The 20,701-nt window shown below is 47.4% G+C and overlaps 3 protein-coding genes across 4 annotated transcripts in view; 1 reads left to right on the forward strand and 2 right to left on the reverse strand.

The window, feature by feature from the left end:
* The window catches only part of LOC146554338 (acyl-coenzyme A thioesterase 11-like), a 7,772-nt gene extending 1,700 nt beyond the window's left edge, over positions 1-6,072 (forward strand). Inside the window, exons 3-12 of the mRNA XM_085253186.1 lie at positions 681-742; positions 943-1,062; positions 1,152-1,290; positions 2,208-2,263; positions 2,376-2,442; positions 3,204-3,287; positions 3,360-3,493; positions 5,150-5,317; positions 5,391-5,517; positions 5,590-6,072. Coding sequence (XP_085109312.1) covers positions 681-742; positions 943-1,062; positions 1,152-1,290; positions 2,208-2,263; positions 2,376-2,442; positions 3,204-3,287; positions 3,360-3,493; positions 5,150-5,317; positions 5,391-5,517; positions 5,590-5,718 — 1,086 coding nt within the window. The 3' untranslated portion in view covers positions 5,719-6,072. The remainder of the gene's footprint in view (positions 1-680; positions 743-942; positions 1,063-1,151; positions 1,291-2,207; positions 2,264-2,375; positions 2,443-3,203; positions 3,288-3,359; positions 3,494-5,149; positions 5,318-5,390; positions 5,518-5,589) is intronic.
* Positions 1-20,701, reverse strand: part of LOC146554333 (protein NLRC3-like) — a 105,077-nt gene that overhangs the window by 63,387 nt on the left and 20,989 nt on the right. Inside the window, exons 4-5 of one of the 2 annotated variants that reach the window (XM_085253137.1) lie at positions 19,658-19,704; positions 15,568-19,509 (exon numbers count right to left, since the gene is read on the reverse strand). The exons of the other annotated variant lie outside the window; for it this stretch is intronic. Coding sequence (XP_085109263.1) covers positions 18,959-19,509; positions 19,658-19,704 — 598 coding nt within the window. The 3' untranslated portion in view covers positions 15,568-18,958. Of the gene's footprint in view, positions 1-15,567; positions 19,510-19,657; positions 19,705-20,701 lie in introns of those variants that run through there. 2 annotated transcript variants of the gene reach the window in all.
* Positions 6,345-14,620, reverse strand: LOC146554339 (protein FAM151A-like). Its single transcript, XM_085253164.1, has 13 exons — positions 13,995-14,620; positions 13,680-13,837; positions 11,428-11,568; positions 11,173-11,322; positions 10,941-11,103; positions 10,588-10,645; positions 9,212-9,301; positions 8,982-9,058; positions 8,725-8,861; positions 8,310-8,456; positions 7,470-7,576; positions 7,215-7,394; positions 6,345-6,830 (listed from the first exon to the last, which is right to left on the reverse strand). The coding sequence occupies exons 1-13, from the start codon at positions 14,057-14,059 to the stop codon at positions 6,534-6,536; spliced, it is 1,770 nt and encodes a 589-aa protein (XP_085109290.1). The 5' UTR covers positions 14,060-14,620; the 3' UTR covers positions 6,345-6,533.

The raw sequence follows: 20,701 nt of genomic DNA on the forward strand, positions 1-20,701 counted from the left end.
CAAGCAGGACCGACAGCGCACAATGTGCTTTGAAGTAGCAGCCAAGAAAGGTGTAGTTTGTGTCTATGGACAGTGAACACCTGTGTGGATCAGCACGCTTGTATTCAAATGGTTTCCACATGTGATGGTCTGCTAGAGGATGCAGAGAGCCATAGCCCCGCCCCCCAGGGCATGAAGCAGGCATGGAGGAGATCCAGGCCCCAGACATCCAGAGGCCCCAGAGTGCGAGAGCCCAAGGAGGACCACCGGAGGGGCATCCGTGCCACCCTCATGGGAAGGGCTGAGGAGAGCCCCAGATGAGGGGTCACCCAGCAGCCACGGAGCAGAAGCCAGAGGGGGCTGCAGTGGCGTGCCCGCCGGCTCTGCCGGCAGCCAGCTGTGCCTGACTGAACCGAGCCCGAGGGCCCCCCACGCCCCGGAAGAGGCCTGACCGAGCAACAGGCGCCAGGCCCCGCCAAGTAGCCACCGGGACTGAGCTGCTACATACCTGAGCGCCCAGCCCCGGGCAGAGCGATTTCTGAAACAACACGAATGGCTGAACTTGTGTCTAAACATCTAACTTTGACCTGTGTGTATGGATCCTACACACACCCAGCTGTTTTACATGTGACTGTTCATCAGTGTGTGATGGTACCGCTGAGACTTCTGCCTGTCAGGTCATTGCTGTGTTTGAATCCCAGGTGAATACATTTGGAGGGCAGATCATGGCCTGGATGGTGAACGTAGCTACAATCGCTGCCAGGTACAGTCACAAACACGTCCTTCCTTCATATTTTTACCTAAAAATAGGATGCACCATTGTGACCTTTGACCTCCACATTCTGATCAGTGTAGTTCAGTCCTCGTGGCAGATTAAAGGATCTGTCCAGCTGTGTGAGTAACCTGAACACGGCGAGCACGTGGGAGGTCGTGGCCTATTGTCTCTGTGCTCTCTGCTTGCAGCCGTCTGTCTCAGGCTCATCCCACCCTTCGAGCCATCGACATGTTCACCTTCAGAGGACCTTCTCAGGTTGGAGACAGATTGCTGCTGAAGGCGATAGTGAACAACGCCTTCAGAAACAGGTATCCCAGAACGCTGGCAGAGACGCAGCACTGCAGCTGTGCAGCAGACAGAACCACTGGTTGCATACTGACACGTGTCCTTACTGCAGCATGGAGGTGGGCGTGCGCGCGGAGGCCTACCATGAGGAGGGGCCTAACCGACACATAAACTCCGCCTTCATGACCTTTGAGGTGCTCGATGATGGCGGGAAGCCACGCACATTACCACGGATACGACCTGAACCCCTGGTGAGTTAAACTAACGCTCACAAACGGCTCGTTAGCGTGCTGCATCCATAAAGTGTCTGGATGTGACGCGGCTGTCTGTGATTGGCTAATACTGACTGAAAGACATGAAATCTGCTTCAGAATTTGTGGTATGAAACCGCACTCTGATTGGCTAACAAGGTGTCAGCTATGAACGTTTCACAGCCAGACTCCTGATAACAGCTGATCTTCACCCAAGGTGAGCTCAGAGGCAGCGGTGGGTGACATCAGTGTAGCTGGGTCCGCCTTTTGCACCGCCCGTGGTGCTGATGGATGGATGACTGCGCAGCAGGAAACATGGCCTCTGCGTGCGTTTTCCTTCCTTTGTTTCTGGTGGAAGCGTCACAGCGTCCGTGGCTCACAGGCCTGAGCACGTCCACATGCCCCGTCACTGTGAACGCTGTTATTATGAACTCCATTCAAATGTTGAAATCATGTAAATACAGCATTACTATGATTGTTCCACATTATACACCTGCAGGAAAGCTCGGTCAGGGGAGTGTGTGCTGGTGGGGTTAAAGTGTGGAGCAGTAGATTGACAGGATAATGTTGGTGTCAGCTTCATTCACGCTTCATCTGTGGTGAAGCAGCTTGTGGAGATCGTCCTGTAGGATAAAACACGAGTGTCATAAAGAAGGTGCAGAAACACTCGATTAACCATTAAGCCGTGACGGCTGAGCAGCGATCAGAGCTTCACATCATGTTATCGGTCATAAATCCGTCTGATGGAGCGGCCTCGCTGTAGTCGTGGGTCGTTATCAGCATGAACAAACACCGAGTAATAACACTCCACTCAGTTTGTGCCACAGATCGGTGTACTGGTCATAAACTGGTGCTGGGAATCTGCCCGCTGTGTTACACACTGGTGCCCTCTGCCTGTGTGTCCGTCTCATTTACAGGAAGGACAAAGGAGGTTTCAGGAGGCAACGGCCAGGAAAAAGATCAGGCTGGACAGGTACATGTCTCCAAACAGCCCCTAATGCACCGTCTCTGCAGCTACATCAGCGTTTGTTGTGCAGCTTTGTGCACAGTGCCATCATCCTGATGCAGCATTCCTCTGTGTTTAGGAAGTACATCATTTCCCGCACGCAGGGGGAGGTGCCTCTGTCTGTTCCCTGGGATCCCACCAACCAGGTGAGGAGAAGCTCCACGCCGTCACCTGTACTGCTCACGTTAGTCCTCGTGGACTCACGGGAGAGAAACTTTCTTTATATACATGTGTGTATTACTGTATTACAAATAAGACAACTTGGCACCTTGTTACTAGCAGCTTGTCACAAACACATCATTAGTTCTCATTTCTGCAGCTGAATCTACCGGACATACGGGACATAAAACAGTATTTTTGCACCAATAAGGTGATTTCCACAGCTGCTCGTCAGCTGATGATGATCCTGTCACAGCCTGTGCTTGAGCTGGACACAGTAAACCTTTAATAGTTTTCTCAGCTGAGTCTCTTCACCCACATCAGCGTCTCAGCTGTGTGTCGGTGCTGCGTCGTCACGACTTGTGGGACGTGATTTCTGTTTCTTTCTTAAAGGATGTTCAGTGATTTGTTCCACTGCAGTTTGTATGATCTGACCGAGCAGACCTCAGCGTGTTCATGTCGTCCCACTTAGCTCCAAACCTGAGCCACAGTCAGACTCCCGCCGTGCCTGCAGACTGATTTAGTCGACTGAACCTCTGACAGGCCGACGTGTCGCACCGCTGTGCTTCACCTTCACTGCAGATGAGAAATAGTGCTGCAGCAGTTTGTCTTCATTTTGCACCCTTAATACTTACACTGTTAGACGGCGCTGATTCATATATAATAAGTAGTATTTGAATGGCGGGAGGCGGCCTGCTAACGCTGAGCTCTGGAGATGAGTTTGTGGTTCCTGTGTTTGTGCTTCCAGGTGTATCTGAGCTTTAACAACGTCTCAGCTCTGAAGATGCTGGCAGCCAGAAGCAGCTGGCGCCTGAGCTGTGAGAAGGACCAGGTATGTGCGTCTCACTAATGAGCTGTTTGTTTGTGTGAGTCTGCCCATCGGCGCTTTATGTTGTGTTCACAGGTTCAGCTTTACACCCTGGAGCAGAAGTCCATGCTGAGTTTCAAGATTGAATGTGAGGTGGACGTTCCTGCTCACAGAGCCTTTGATTTACTCGCCGAGCTGAGCAACAGGCCGAGCTGGGACTCGCATTACAAGTAAGACTCTGGGACTCGTCTGTTTGCCCGTTGCTACGAGTCAAGTTCAGCGGTTTCTGTGCGCGGCCTGTTTCGACTCGCTGCCTCGGTATTGTTCTCCGATTCCAATGATGGACTTTTCTGAGGTTCAGGGTTAAAAATAAGCGACGTGTGGTTTAGGTTCATGCTGCTCACTTTGCACTGAGGCTGACATGTTAAGGTTAAAGTGACATTAGCTGTGAGGGCCTGTCTGTCTCTTTATTCTCACGTTTACATAAAAGGGGAACGGTGGCTCTCCCCCAGCCGAGCCAGCCTGCAGATGAAGCTCATCCTAGCTGCTTAGATTTGCAGCCTTACGCTTTGCATTGATCTCATGACCAGCAGGTGGTGGAAAGAACGTGGTGAGCAGCTCTTGAACCCAAACTCCCCTCGTCTGTGGAGGAGGCGGAGCTTTGTCTCCGATGCCGTCAACACCGTGGGCCTGTGCTGGTGGAGCAGACCACTGTGGGAAATCCCAGTTTTAAAACAATAACTGGATGTTGTGGATCGGTCACTGAGGTATCGCAGTGCTCAGCTTCCCCTGGAAAGTTATTTTTCACAGAGCTGAAAAGGAGGCGTTAACTCACCGTTGAGAAGATCTGGGCCCCCATTCCATCCTGGCTGTGGGACACCGGACCAGATCTTCACCCTCACAGGACGTCTGGAGAGAGGTTTATAAGTGCTCTGTAGACTCGGACAACCAGGTACCAGGACGGCGTCTGTGGGGTGTATCGCAGCGGTCCATTTAGAAATGGAGTGAAAGCTGTGGCTGCTCCTCAGTAGGAGGACTCGAGGGTGTGTGACCGATCCTGTGTGTGATATTCACGAACAGGATCTCTAAGTGTAGCTGATGTGAGGAGGGCAGCTTCCTTGTTTTTGCAGATGATGCAGTCCTGTTGGCTTCATCACAGTCTGACCCTTAATAAGGACTGGATGGATGGTTCAGAGGCCGTGGTTCTCCGGTGGAACGTCGCGGCAGGAGTCTGCCCCAAGCGAGGGTTTTTAATACGTTGGATTGTAAGGTGGAGCACGAGCTGTTTATGCAGTGATGTGGAGTTTAGATTTACAACTCCATCTAATATGCTATCATTGCATCAGGCCGGGGAGTTTGCATGTTCCCCCGCGTCCCTCTGGGTTCCCCCCGCGTCCCTCTGAGTTCCCCCTGCGTCCCCCCTGGGTTCGCCCCGCGTCCCCCTGCGTTCCCCCTGCGTTCCCCCCGCGTCCCCCCTGGGTTCCCCCCTGGGTTCCCCCCTGTCCTCCAGCTTCCTCCACAGTCCAAGACATGCAGTTAGTGGGTTGGGTTAACTGGAAACTCTCGTGTTTAGCCCTGCGACCGACTGGCGACCTGTCCAGTGTGTACCCTGCCTCTAAGACGGCTAGGATAGGCTCCACCCCCTGCGACCCTGAGAAGGATAAGCAGCAGAGATGGGTGGAGATCTGGGTGATGTCATCACCAAGCCCTTTGTTATGTAGTTTTCCCCTTCAGTGTCCCTATGCACGAGCTCCACCCCTCAGCTGGTGAAGCACAGAAGCAGCTGTTTGCCTCTGCGTGGATACCTGTGGAGTGAACTGCAGCTTAGTCTTTAAACAGTGCTGCCAGTCCCCTTTTTAACAGTGTGTATGTGTTTCCTCAAACAGGAAGTGCGAGCTGATTCAGCTGGTCGACAACGATGACTTCATATATCGTGTGGTGACTCCATCGGTGCGTCATGGCGCGATGGGATCTCCCACTGCAGCCAATCAGGCAAAAGGGATTCTCCAGGACTTCATCCTGTTGGCCTCCAAAAGGAAGCCATGTGGCAGCGGGTCAGTAGAGCCAGATCCATCCACCTGTGTCCTGCAGGGTTTCCTGATGCGTTCCCTTTCTGTTTTCCTTCAGAGACCCGTATGTCATCGCCCTGCGCTCCGTGTCCCTGCCCACTCACCCTCCCACTGAAGGCTATAACAGAGGAGAGGTTCTGTGTGCTGGATTCACCATACTGGAGACCAAAGACAACAAGTCCCTGGTGAGAAAAGCAGCAGTCGTACATGTGCTCTTATCACAGCTGGCTGTTATTAGTATGTTGTCTTTCTTTCAGATCAGCTACTTTAACCAGGCGTCTCCGGAGGTCCTTCCCTACATCTCCACAGATATTGCCGGCCTGTCCTCCTCTTTCTACCACACCTTCTGCTCCTGCAGCCAGTACTTGACCAGGAACAGACTGTGACAGTGGCAGCAGCCTGTCCGAGGCTCTCCTCAGCACCAGACGCTACTGTGGGGACAGCCTGCTTGGTTTATGTGGCGGGAAGACTTTATGATCATTTCATGGATTGATACAAAGGTCAGCAGTAACAATCGACGTGTTAAGTGAGTAAAATCAGCCGCTGTGTCAGTGACTGAGCTGCTGTTCATGTTTGTAGGTTAAAGGTACATGACTGTAACAGCTGTACAGGTGTGGGCTTGTACTTAATGCAGGTTCATTTTAACACTATAACTGTTTGCTGCAGTTCAACATGACGTGCTGGTTTAAAACATGAATATTCACTTTTTCCACTGAACTACAATAAAGTGCTGTGTTGTATTTTTCCTTGTTTTAATCGAGTGATGGATGATTTTCTTTGTTGTAAACGTTCAAAAATCAGCATTAAAAGTACCAAGTGAGCCTCTGAGAGCACTGATGCCACCTGTGACACTTTAAAGACACATTTATGGATGCAAATAATGCAGTGCTGCAGTCAGTAAGAGAGGCGGGCTGCATGTGAAATGTTAGCTGCAGCAGGAGAGTGTTTCATACGTGTTCAGCTGCTGCTGAATCACAAACCTCGGACAGGCTCACACAGGCTAAGAGGCTAATTCTGGTTTTGGACTTGGTTCCTTTAATAGAATTTATTATGAATTTTATAATAATCATTGAATCATATATATACAGTATAATGATGTTAACTTCAGCAACCCAAAGCAGCAGCATTTATATACACACTGAGACTCTGTGGTGACTATAAAAGCACATTTAAACCTGCTCTCAGCCCACACGTGCTCTGATCACTGAGGTAGAATATACAGGCTTCTGCTTGCTCTGCCTGCACGCTGTGCACGGAGCTCCTTCACCACAGTGACAGCTGCACCACCTTTCTTTGTGTCCACCTCAATTATAAAGTCGTATTTGTCCATCATTCCCAGTAAAGCATAAAGCTGCTCCTGCCCCGTGGGCAGCGAGGCTGCATTCAGGTGTAGAGCCACCCTCTGTGACACCGCCGCTGGGATCCGAGGAGGCCATCTGTGCTCAGCCAGGACTACAGTGACGTATGGAAACAGGCGCTCGACTGTGGACACAAAGACCTGGAGCAAAGAGAAGGACGACTATGAAACAGCCTAAAATGACACGTTTCCATCGTCTAACTGGATCGGCACTGGACATTGTTGGAGTGAACTTGAGCTTGGCTGACCAAGCCTGAGCAGCTAAAAAGCCTTCATGACGAACAGAGGATTGCATTTGCTTGGGGACCGTCTGACAAACATGCAGCTTATACAACTGTTCTCTCTGTGGGGGTGTGATAGTTTCCCAGCCAGGGTGGACCCTCGAGGAGGCTCCAACATTTACACCTGCTCGATTCTAGTTGGATGGATTTCCAGCCAGGTGTGTTAAACGTGACATGCGTCTGCTCTGTTCTTTATTAACGTATTGTCTGCAGACACTGCTTCGGGGGGATCAGATGTGCTTACTGCTGTGCTGTCGCTGCTCTGTAAGCCCTCCATGCTGATCCACACAGGCCTGTGGAGCTCGTCGGCCCCGTAGGCTGACTGCAGCAGGTTAAGAGAAGCCTCCAGCAGCTGCTGACTCTGGACCCTCAGGTAAATTCCCCAGGAGGTATCAGCAGCCTGCCCAAGGGTCTGAATAACATCCTGAGAACACACACATGATTGGCCTTAATAAAAATGTAACCTGGCTGGTGGTTGGCTGGTGATCTACAGATATACCTGCAGTGTGAGGAGCTCTGAGCTCCTTCCAGAACCTTCTACCAGAAGGACTCCAGGTCGACTGCTGTCAGAGGTCACACGAACGACCAGCATCCCGCTGCCCCCACCTGTTAGTGAAACAGAGTATCAGTGTGACTTTAAGGTGGTGCGACAGCAGCATGTGCAGGTTTACAGTTTGACATCATCAGGATGAACAGCTGATCTGTGACATGCTGCATTATCATGAGGTGATGAGGAGACCGCAGCTGTGAAGGGACGGACAGGCTGTGACCACGACTGATACTCAAAGGGCCAAATGTTAGCCGCACCTCTGCAGCAGTCACTTCCCCGTTGTCCAACACGCCGCCTCGGTCCACTGCGGCTTCAAACACTGATTTCTGATCAAGCAGCTGTGCTCTGTATTCTCTGCTCAGCACAGCTGTGAACACTTCTGGCGCTTTCATTTCTACCAAAACAACAGATAGTTTGCGTTTTTCACAATTGTTACTGTAACGGTCAAAATCCCAGGACATCAGCTTTTCTGCCACCAAGAGTCACTAAGAACATCATCCTGATGACCGATGTGAACGAAAGGTTCAGCTGCCACATGACTTCAGTGCATACAGCAAGTTCACTTTAAAAATACCTTGAGAAAAAACTCACGAGGGATCTCTGAATGCTTCGTGGCACAAATGAGGCAGTTTCTTGGTGTTTCTGGCGACAGTGCCCCGCTGTCATTCATGATGTTACCACCAGATGTCGCTAGCATATGTAAAGTACAACTTTGAGAGCGTGCTTTGCCCGGGCGTTTCAGTCTGGCCCGTTAAAATCAGGTTATAAACCCTGAGGTGTAAAACCTGCCTGAAAGCTGACGGAGCAGGGAGGCCCGGCCGGTGACGGGGAGCAAAGGCACAGCCAGGCGGTTCATGAGGTCTGAGCTGTAACCTGGGTGGAGAAACTCCATCAGATCTCCTCCAGGATAGAACCTCCTCACGCTGTCCTGCTTACCTGTGAACACACACAATGAACCAGGAAGAACTAAACAGAAGCAAACTCTTCATCTCAGAAGAAGCTTAAACAAATGCACACAATGAGCAGAAGGTTCAGTTTCCAATGATTTTTCATGTAGTTTTCTAATAATGTTTTTCTTTAGTCTTCAACAACAGTCAGAACTCACTGAAAACAAATCTGTTGATTTGAATAAATCACACACACACAATTATTATTTTACCCAAACATAGTCTGTGTAAGTCTGCTCCATATGAACGCTCCTCACCTACAGCCTGCTTAAATTCTGACAGCGTGGGTTCATATATGTCATAGTAGACTTGCCACGGGTGGGTGTTGTCACGGACAAACAGCAGGTCGCTGACGCTGGGGTTAACAGAGCCCTGCCACAAAGTCAGGCTGAACCTAGACACAAAACATGACAGTCAGTCTGTGGCGCTCATGGGCAGCGAGCAGCCCCCAGTTACTGGTTTGATTAGCAGATTTCCAGTCATTGCCATAGTAAACGTGGAAGTTATCTGTTACCGTGGTGACTGGTTGAGGAGCCAGCTCAGGTGCTGCCAGCCGCTGCGAACCAGCATGGCGTGGACTGGGAACGTCACCTAAGAGACGAAACGTTGACCAGTCAGCTCTGCCGTTCTCCGACACCTCAGAGCGTTCTCATCCCAGCACGCAACACACCGACGATTTGTCCCAGGCGTGTTGGGATGGGAGCGTGTTGAACTGGGACCACTGAAACCTGGATTCACACTTACCCTTTGAGGTACGTCTTTGATCATGTTGTACATTTCTTCCACCGTGGCTCTGGAGTAGGTTTCGTTTGTGAGCTGGTGAATATAGAGGACCTAAAGAAATAAAGCACATACAGCTGTTATTCAGTCAAAAATATAAACCATGTGTTTACCATCTCCACTGTGGAGGCCAGGCCTCCATCACTCTCCATGATGGGATGGCATGTTGCTGCAGGATGCTGTGGTAGCCATGCTGGGTCAGTGTGCCTTCAGTTTAAAGAAATCTCCACCAGTGTCACCAGTAAAGCCCCCCACACCAGCAAACCATCAACCCCATGCTTCACAGTGGGAACCGTGCATGTAGAGACCATCGTTCACAAAGTGGAACCAAAGTTCTCCAATTTGGACTCATCTTGTGTTTCTTGGCCCAAACAAATCTCTGCTTGTTGCTTTTCCTTAGTCGTGGTTTCTCAGCAGCTATTTGACCATAAAGGCCTGATTTGTACAGTCTCTACTCAGATGTGTCTCTACTCTGTGTGACATCTATCTGGGCTCTAATCTGAGCTGCTGTTAACTTGTGATTTCTGAGGCTGGTGACTCGGATGATTGTATCCTCAGCAGCAGAGGGACTCCTGGTCTTCCTTTCCTGGGGCGTCCTCATGTCAGACAGTTTCATCGTAGTCTTGATGGTTTTTCTGACTGCACTTGGGGACACATTCAAAGTTTCCGACTGACTGACCTTCAGCTCTTACAGTAATGATGGGCTGTTGTTTCTCTTTACTTAGCTCATTGGTTGTTGCCATAATATGAATTTCAACAGTTGTCAAATAGGTTGGTACACAGCTAACAGCCCTGACTTCTGCACAACACGACTGATGGTCCCAACACCACCAATGAACCCTGACAGGCTCACCTGTGAGGTGAAACCATCTCAGGTGACGACATCATGAAGCTGAGAGAAGGCCGCAGCTCTGTCAACAAAACAAAGGGCGGCTACTCACAGGACTCTAAATGTATTTTAGAGTTATCATTGTTTTCTTTGCTACATAATTCCATATATCTTGCTTTGATGTCTTCAGTATCTACAGTGTAGAAAGTAGTAGAAATAAAGAGAACCATGAAATGAGAAGGTGTCCAAACTCTTGATGGGTGATGCATGTCAACATTAATTCAACTGTCTTTAATTTTAGGGATCACAGGAACATAAAAGCTGTTTTGTCTACTTTAGCTCAAAGGATCTTTTTGAAGCTCAAAGTTCTTCTTCCAGCTTTGAATTCTCTCATAAATGTCAGTTCAGGATTCCTTGAGTCTCTTCCTGTTTCTGACAGGAACATTCCCAGAACCTCGTCACATGCCTGGTATAATGGTTCAATGGGGTTCTTACTGCGAGCGTGCCATACCTTCCACCCAGGAGACAAAGTCACATCTGGAAACTTGTCCTGAATGAGTTCCAAAAACCTGAAAAAAGAGGGAGACATAAACATGGACTGATTCTTACGTAGCACTTTCCTGCTCTCCCAAGTCTCCACACCACACTCACCCAGTCACTTTCTTCTAAGCTTTTTAGTGCTTCCTAACTACATTCGTGCTGAGATCGGAGAGCGACCTGGGGCTAGTATCATGCCCAGGGACACTTGGCATGCAGACTGGAGGATCCAGGGATCGAACCACCAACCTCCCGATCAGTCTTTAGATGTTAGACATTTTCCCTTCCTAATTCTGAACTCTGTCCAAGGGTCTGTGTCCGGTCTACCTGCTTCCATTGACTGGAGCTACAAAGCTTGGGACGTTGGGGCCTCTGAGGATGTCTGCATTCAGCCACACAGGTCTGTTTATTCCCTTGTTGCTTTCCTTTTGTTTAAGCAGGTCCAGTGACAAACCCACTGATTCCAGAGCCTTAAAGTCCAACTTGATGCCTGCAAACGAACACGCCTTTAAAAACTGTGATCAGATGGACTTTCTGTGGAAACAGTTCTGATCTGTACCTTTTCCAGAAGCCAGTACAGCATCTAACCATTCGTCGAGAGTGTTGTCACTATATATGTCGGGAGGGTGTGCCATGATCGGCACTGGCTTTTCATCAGGGGTCCCATAACCCATGAGAGTGACGTCAGCTTCCAAGATCATGGTGTCACCTGGAAAGATGACAGGAGGCGGTGCTTGTTTTGTCTGTACCTGACTGTAGGTTCAGGCACCGACACCATCAAATAATGCAGTGTTGTCTGTGTGAGTGTTTTTACCCATGAGCGCTTTGTACATGTCCTCCTTGCTGTTGGCTCGGTGAAACCACGTAGCCAAAAGGCCGTCCGCTTCACTGATGTTCCCCGTCTGCACCAAGTACTCCAGCATGTCTCCACCAGAGAACGAGGCAGAAGACGGAGCTGAGGAACACGATTGGACAGCAAGACAGTGACGGAGTCATAGGTACGTAGTCCCTGTCACAGCAGAACTGGGAGCTTTCAGCTAAAACAGCCGACGGTGTGTTTGGGGAGGCTGCTCTTTGTTGGGAGAGCAGCTTGTTTAAAGTTCATTCATTTCTTCAGCTTAAAGATTCTGTCAGCTGAAGCGAGACAGATGGGATTTGGCTTTTAAAGAAGGTTGCAGATACTCATGAAGGCAAGGCAAGTTTATTTGTATAGCACAATTCAACAACAAGGTGATTCAAAGTGCTTTACAGAGACATTAGAAACAAGAACAAATAAAAAGCATGATTTAAAATTGATTAAAACAAGCAAACAAACAAACAAACAAACAAACAAACAAACAAACAAAACAGTATATAAAATCAAAACAGATAAAATCAAAACAGATAAAATCAGTAGTTAAATGTTAGTTTTGAAATGTAAGCTTAAAGTGTGGATTTGGTGCTTTATTCAAATGCAGCTGAGAACAGGTGAGTCTTCAACCTGGATTTAAATAAACTGAGTGTTTCAGCTGATCTGAGGCTTTCTGGGAGTTTGTTCCAGATATAAGGAGCATAAAAGCTGAATGCAGCTTCTCCGTGTCTGGTTCTGACTCTGAATGCTTTTTTCTTAGTGTCTTTTTTAAAGAAGCTACTGTCACATATTACTCAAAGAGACCAAGGTCTAACAGCACAAAACACATCGTGTAACATTATCTTTGTTACACATTTCATGTCAGTTGATTCAAAAGTCACACAGTTCAAAGCAGCCGTGTACTTTTTGTCCACATGACTATGGTCCTGTCATAAGACCAGAAGCCAAATGATGAGCACTCATGCATCATGGCATTGCAATGAGCTGCAGTATGATATCAAATGAACTTTGATCACTGTAATCACTGATTTTAGCAGCAGCAATATAAAGTTGTGATGCTGACACAGCGAGTATTTAAGTGTTACGTTTGGAGAAGGCACACTGCTGGAGGCTGCAGCACCCTGTGAAACCCTGCAACACTGTGGGCTGTTTCACCTGTGCAAAGACATCTTACTGTCGCTGTACACTCAGGTGAACTCTACATGCAGTAGGTATGTATGTCACAACACTGCCAGTCGTGCACTTTGAGCTTCCATTCGACTTTCAGAACCACGGCTAAGCCTACAGTCTGTGTTTGGCCTTATTAGACAGACACGGTGAAGAGGAAGGAGGGGGACACACGCAGCAAAGGGCCGCAGGTCGGACTCAAACCGTGCTGCACGTGGTCGCCTGCTCATCCAACTAAAGCAGCGCCCTGGTCTTTACAGTGAAACGTGGTGATGATTAGGTTAGGTAAAAGCAGTAATGTCACAGTTTACTGATGGTGTACATGACAGCAGTTAAAAAATCCTGAACTGAAACATTTGGAAGAACTATGGTGCAAACAGAAAACAAGAAACAAAGCTTTGGCACGTCTGCTCAGATTTGACTGTTGTTCAGATCCATCCATCCATCCGTCCATTTGCTTCCGCTTCTCCTTTTCAGGGTCGCTGGAGCCTATCCCAGCTGTCATAGGGCGAGAGGCGGGGTACACCCTGGACAGGTCGCCAGTCTGTCGCAGGGCCAACACACAGGGACAGACAACCATTCACACTCACATTCACTCGCACATTCAAACCTAGTGGCAATTTGTATTATCCAATTAACCTGTCCCCACAAGCTGCATGTCTTTGGACGGTGGGAGGAAGCCGGAGTACCCGGAGGGAACCCACGCAAACACGGGGAGAACATGCAAACTCTGCACAGAAAGACCCCGGCCTGATGGTGGAATTGAACTCAGGACCTTCTTGCTGTGCGGCAACCACCGTGCCACCGTGCTGCTCAGATCCAATGCAGAGAAAATGCTTTGAAGGCCACAGGTGCTGCAACCAGCTCCAGCTGGACTCTGATATTATTGCAGTTGTATATAATACAGTATATAAGTACAAAGTACTGTGAAATGTACCTCTGGTGATGAGTAATAAATACATTTACTCAGGTATGTTTCATCATCTGGATCATAAACAAAGTTGCATCATTGTTTTATCATATAAATCGTACATATTGTAAAAATGTACCTGGCGTCTTAGTGAGCAGCACAACAGGTACAACGATGACAGTCAGCAGCACGATGAGCACAACAGCCACAGACGACATTATCAGCAGTCGTTTGGGCAGCACGCCACGCTTCTTTGGGCCTCGCTCCACTCGCTGGTCGTCAGCCTCGGGCTCCATCCTGTGGGGATACACGATTAATGCTCGTCGGTCTATTCTGTGTTAGAAGCAGCATTTCAGCATGTTGTAGAGGTTTACCTGACCTCACACATGCATGTCTCACAAGTGTACATGCTGCTTCATCCATTTTATTAAAGAGCAACTGATTTGTCTCCAACCTGTTTTGCTTTCCTTCTGATCCTCCAGCAGTTCGTTCATCTCTCCTTTTGTCCTCTCCTGCCATTCTCACACGTCTCCTGTCTAGGTTCAAATGTCTAAGAAGTCGGAGACCTCAGGGAGCGCTCGCTCTTCTTTTATACGATCCTTTATCTCAGGTGCAGAGAACAGTTTTCCTTCTGATAAGGCGCACACACTCTTCAGTGTCCACTTGCTGCCTGACGAGCTGTGAAGCTCTTCTGTTATGTAATCTTCACTGTTCTGGGATTACAACACACCTTGTAACAAATCTCCCTCTACATATTTTGTCCGTGTTTGGAAGAATTGTGCATTACTCCACAGTGCCACACGGAAACATGGGAGGGATTATGGCATGAACATTTTCACATTTCTACAAACATGTTACTTCCCACAGGTTCGTGTGTCAGCCATCTGTCTCATAGTTACAGCACTGGTTCCCAAACTTTTTCTGCTGCGCCCCCTTTGTTTTACAAGAAAAATGTTTGCAAATACAAGTAATCTGCAATAAATTACAGGCAGTAAGAAAATAAACTACTAACTCTTTTACGCTGCGTCCGCACCTACACGGGTGTTTCTGAACACGCAGCTGTTTCGTCCACGTAAACGGCGTTTTCACAGAAAACTGGGATTTTTTAAAACCCTTTGTGTTTACGTGTGGACGAGGAATACAGAGTTTGTCACGCAACGTCAAAGGTATGCGCCTTTTTTCACGTCACGCTGTGGCCACGTTATTGTTTACATGAGATGAATGGCAGAATGGCAGAATGATAGAGACGAAATACTGTTAATCTGACTGTCTGCAGGTTTACACGCAGTTACTGTCCCTCTGTTTACAAAGGCAGAGACGTCACGGTGTCATTATTTTACTGTAGTTGGTTTCTCCTGTGTAATAATGTTCAACATTGCATCAATACATTTTTTTTGTTACTGGGAGTTGGCACCCTGTTAGTGAGGTTGCTTAAGCTAAGTACTCTTTAAAATGCCAGAATAGGGAGGATGGAGCAGGTTTAAGTTTATTAGATTGATCAGTGTTGCTGAACTATGAAATATTTTTTGCATACAGGTCTAACAGAATAGCTTTAGTGTTGTTGGTTATTTAAACTTGAGTATGAACTTATACAAAATGCAGCAAGATATTAAAAAACAGTTTTATTGATTAAAAACACTATATCGGATTCATATCAGTATCGGCAGATATCCAAATTTATGATATCGGTATCGGACATAAAAAGTGGTATCGTGCCATCTCTAGTCACTATTGGCGACTCCAATAGGGTTACCTGTCAACTGTGGTGTATGTATGCATGTATGCATGTATGTATGTATGTATGTATGTATGTATGGTGAAAGTCCCTCTTTTTGCTCCTCCCCTCACCTGTGGATGGACGGTGCTGTTACCGTGGTGACAGCTTGGATGTGTTTCAGTCCTGCCTGGTTATCACTGCAGGAATCTTTCACATTTATTACAGGTAATAACTCTGATTTTTCTGTGTGTTATGAACTAAATGTATCCTGATACTCACAGAGATGGATGAGCAGAGGTCACATGATGAAAGAACAAACATGGAGTCTTTGATTGATTTAGATATTTATTGATGAATGCAAACAAACCTGACACTGAACCATCGTCCAGCAGAACAAACCTGATCACATGACCTGCTGACCCAAACAGTGCAAAGCTCCACGGCAACAACAACAAACAGCCTCACATATGTTAACAGAGGCTGTTAGAAGCACAGAGTCTTTACAGTCTTTCTCCTGTTTGGACACAGATCTCTGCACATCTTCATCACAGTTCCTCACAGACGTGCAGAGTGTGTGGATATCAAAGCTAAGTTTCCACCATGTTTGTAGTCTGTACTGGGACTCATGGAGCATCTCTCTATGAGCACTCAGTGCTTTAAACAGTGAGTCCCAGTTTAACCAGCAGCCTTCACACCACACATCACACAGACATGGAAACTTCAAACCTCAGACTGAAGACACCATCAGAAATAAACAGATTGTGATGAAGATGAAGAACTGCAACAGTTTGCTGTGGTTTCTTCTGTTCCTGTCAGAAATAAGAGTCTGGCAGCACTTTGCTCTCCTTCCACATGTTTAAGGAGGAAGTGAAGAAGAGCGAGTGAGTCGTCTTCCTCTGTGGGCCCAACATCAGGCAGCAGCCACGTATTTTTAAAAACCCAGCACACTGCTTCAGAAACACTGAGTCAGGTGACCAGAGTCATGTGATCAGTGAGGTCTTCACTCAGGACGTCACTGCTTCAGGACCTGATTCAGAGGTTTATAAGGACGTGGATCATTGGTGCTGATGTTGTGTGAGAGCTGGTGAACCATGGGGAACATAAATAACAACCAGGCCATCAGCAGTTCTACCCCCAGCTCTAAAACCTACATAATACACTATACATATAGTTATATAGGTTATAGTATGTTGTATATACACGTAGCTGAAGCAGTTTCATTTGTAGCTTCACGCTGCACTTCACATGTTTGTCCACCAGATGGCAGCACAGAGGCCTGTGTTGGAAAGCTTTGAGTAACCAACCAGGAAATATCTGTGTGTAAAAACAGCAACACAAGAATCCAGGATGAAGACAAGAAACTCAAAGCTCACAAAACAGGTGGAGCTAATTTTGTGACGTGTTTGTGTAAAAACACCACAGAAGTGAATCATCAAAGTTTCCATGTGAGCTGATGATGCTGCTGCAGAGTTTCTGTGAACCTCCTGTGACCCCGCCTCCTCATACAGAGACATCTGATTGCTCTTCAAACTGCATCACGTGGACACATGTGATTGTGTGTTGTATTGATCCCAATGCTGGTATCAGTCCTGGATCAATAACACTGGATGGATGCGTTCAGCATGGAGCCCTGAGCTGTGTTACAGACAAACATGGAAACTGACAGGTCTGTGTCATTCACAGTCTGTAACACTTCTAAACAACAGAGGCTGACCCAAGTGCCTCAGAGCCAGGCACGCTCACATCACAGCTCTCTAAATAAGCCAGTTTCAAAATAAGAGCTGAAAGCTGTGTTTGCTTGTGTTAGCTTATTATTGTGGAGACTAACATTCAGTGATCATGTGTTCAGACTCATAATGATTACTCTCAGAAATCCTGATCTTTGTATTTACTGTGTGTTGGATCAATAACTGAGATTCATGGTATCACACAGCTGTGCTGCTGCTGATGTCAGCACATCTGGAACAATACGAGGTATCTGCTAGCAGACTGAGCAGGACGTGAGACCTGTGGACTGTTTAAAGCTGTCCCTCCACAGCTCACTCAGACCTGATCCACACCTCAGTGATATTCTCTGACTTCCTCAGTAGAGACAGAAACCATTCAGATCTGGGACCATCAGCTGACTGATGATGTCACACAGACTGTGTTTTTCAGGAACAGTGATTCTGATGTGAGCCTGCTAGCTGACAGCAGACCTGATGAAAGCACATGTTCACATCTGTGAGGACAGACTGGACTCTTTGACTGCACCTTGGTTCTCCTCAGAGGTCTGTACAGGAGCATGTCCACCCCCACTGAAGATCTCAGTCACTGTGAAACATAGAAAGCTGCTTGTGTGGCCTCTGCCTCACATGTAGATACAGCTACAGGTTTCTCTGTCAGTCAGACTGAAACAGTGTCCTGATGCTGCATCATTCAGCTCTGTGCCCCAGTCAGCATCACTGGGAGCTACCAGTGTTTCTGCCCTTTTCCTGTAACACTACACTCAGCACAGGCTCAGCTGGTATCCAGTGTTGGACTTTGGCTTCAGCTGCTGTGATAGATCCTCTAACATAGATCAGCTCTGCTACATGTTGTTAGATAAGTGCAGCTGCTGTCATGTCCTGATGTTTCTCTGGCTCAGCAGCTTCTCCATCAGAGGTTCACATGGAGCTGATCCAGTATCTCCAGTAACTGTGTTCTGTGCCTCACTGGTTCATCCTTCTGTCTGTGTGACGTCAGTCAGATGTTGAAGTTAAACTCTGTAATCTTCACTGTGTCACAGAGTTCAGTGAGTCCCGTTATTCACAGTATCAATCAGATCATCAGAGAACAGCTGATCAGCAATCAGTGGTGCCAACAGCGCCTCCTGTGGTGAGAGGATGCAATAATGCAATGTAGCATTTTTCCACTCAACACTTGCAGTCATGGAAACTGTCTGTTGGATCTGTGTGACGTTGCTTTCTTGGTTAGAGTTCCTCACAAATGTCCAGATGATTCTTCTAATGAGGCGTCGACCATGTTTGCAGCTCTTTGGAAGAAAACGTCGCCCTTTGCCATCCTTACTTTTCTTTGACTTCTTCAAATGCAGCTGAACTCCAGCTGGTATTTTCTTGGACTTTGCAGCTGTTTCTGGTCATCAGTTCATTCCTGCAAACCTCTGAAGCTGAACAACAATGATGCTGCATTGCTGGCTGATCCCAAAAGGTTGATTCTGTTCATCTGGACGTTTTCAGAAACGTTTGCTCACTGATCAGGTGACTTCTTCAGTCTCAGCTGACTGCAGCTTTACAAGCTTACAAACAGCACATTTGCACAATGACTGAAAGCAGCAGCACCTGATATATATGATACTAATATAATACATATACATATATAATCCATACTAATGATGAAGGAACTGAGCTCACAGTCCATTGTTCATTCAGTGAACTACTCAGTTTATTTTGGGCCTCAGAAATGCTCACTCTGTTTGTACATCACTGTCAGCAATAGACTCATTCTGCTGTGTGGACAGGAACACATGTGACATCACTTCCTGTTTGTTTGTGACTGAAGAAGTTTACAAGGAATCATTTAGAAGAGTTTCAAACATCAACTGATTGAATCCATGAATCTGAAAACGTGTTTGTGAGTGAAAGAGACAGACATGTACAGACTGAACTATCTGTTCAACAGTCAGAGTGTTTCTGTAACAGGAGACACTCTTTACACTCCACTCAGCACAGGGACACTGAGCCACCAGGAAACCAGAGTCTAAACCCAGGATAAAGAGTTTGAGTGAATGTGGTGTTGAAGGTGTGGAGGTGGATCAGAGTGTCAGAGGAGACTCTGTAGAAGGACAGAGTGCCAGCAGGACAGTCCACATACACTGCTGCTCTGTTAGAGACAGAGGAGGAGGTGGAGGAGGAGGAGGAGGAGGAGGAGATGGATGTTTCTCTGTTATTGTGCCTGACAGACTGAGGACCATCATCAGAGCAGATCAGACTCCAGGATTGATCATTGTTTCCAAACAAACAGTCAGCACTGTGTCCTTTCCTTCTGATGCTTCTGTAACTCACTGATATATCAACGCCTCCTCTCCACTCGACCTCCCAGTAACAGCGACCAGTCAGACCATTTCTACACAGCAGCTGAAGATAAACATCAAATCTGTCTGGATGATCAGGATATGACTGAACCTCCCACACACGTGTCACCTTCCTGTTGTTGTCAGACAGTTGGAGCCATTTGTTCACTGTGTTTGTGTCGATTGTGAGTTGACAGGAATCTGATGGAGAGAACAAACACAATCCAGCTGCAGTTATTGATCCATCATCTGTTCATTGATTGACACTTTGATGATGACTCCTGACATGATGAAGATGGTTGAATGTGTGCTGCTTTGTTTTCATGAATCCCATTAAAAACACACTTACACTTCCTCAGACCTGGTCTCAACCATCGGACTCCAGCAGGCTCCACCCTGAAAGGAGGAGGGGGGTCAGAGCAGCACAGTCAGCATGCACACATGGACATTACATGGCTCTCACACACACACTGTTACACACTGAGCTCAAAGCTCGGCTCCACTGTTTTATTCAAAGAAATCTACATTTATTTATCAGCACATTTAAAAACAGCTTGAGCCAAAGTGCTGCACAGAGTAGAGAGAAAATAGGAAACATACACAGTAATGACTATAAAGACTGGTCAGGATTGAAAGCTACAGAGTACAAATGTGTTTCCAACCGGCTTTTAAAAATGTCCAGTGTTGGTGACGACCTGATGTGAAGGGCGACTGTTCCAGAGTTTGGCTGCAGCCATCGATAAAGCTCACCTCTGTTTTTACGTCTAGTTCTGGTCAGAAGCTGCTTATCTGCAGACCTGAGGGCTCCACTTGGATTCTTTTGTTAAAGAGAGATAAGATGGAGCCAATCCATTCACAGATTTAAAGACAACCAGATCTGGAAGTGGATTCTACCACGTACTGGTAACCAGTGGAAAAAGCTGGTGATGGGTCGTCTAGCACAGACCCACCGCTGGAACCAGACAATTGATGAGGGAGAGAACTGTGACAGCGCCGTTCCTTCACTTGACCTCAGTCGCTCTCGTCTGCTCCCTCGTAACACTGCTCTTTATTGAGCTTACATGAATATGCACAAGTTCATTATGACGTCTTACACAGGTATGAACAAAGAGTACCAGTCTGTGCATAGCGTGTGTGTCTGTGTGTGTTCCAGATGTGACCCTGTGAAGACTCCCCAAAGCTGGTGCTAAGAGTCCAGCGGTCCCCCTAACAAAGGGTTCTTATACTTAACCAGACACAGAGCAGGTGTTCTCCTAAACCATAAATCAGTAAGAGAAGGTACGACCTCTCTCATGACCTTAAGGTGTGTGTGCATGCCAGAGCACTCTGGAAGGCACACAGAGTCTTTACAGACTACTGAGGCTACGTCCACACGTACACGGGTATTTTTAAA

This window comes from Mchenga conophoros, linkage group LG18 (genome assembly GCF_057382185.1).
Source record: "Mchenga conophoros isolate Kocher_MC1m ecotype Shallow Benthic linkage group LG18, M_conophoros_male_GT1.1, whole genome shotgun sequence".
NCBI lineage: Eukaryota > Metazoa > Chordata > Actinopteri > Cichliformes > Cichlidae > Mchenga > Mchenga conophoros.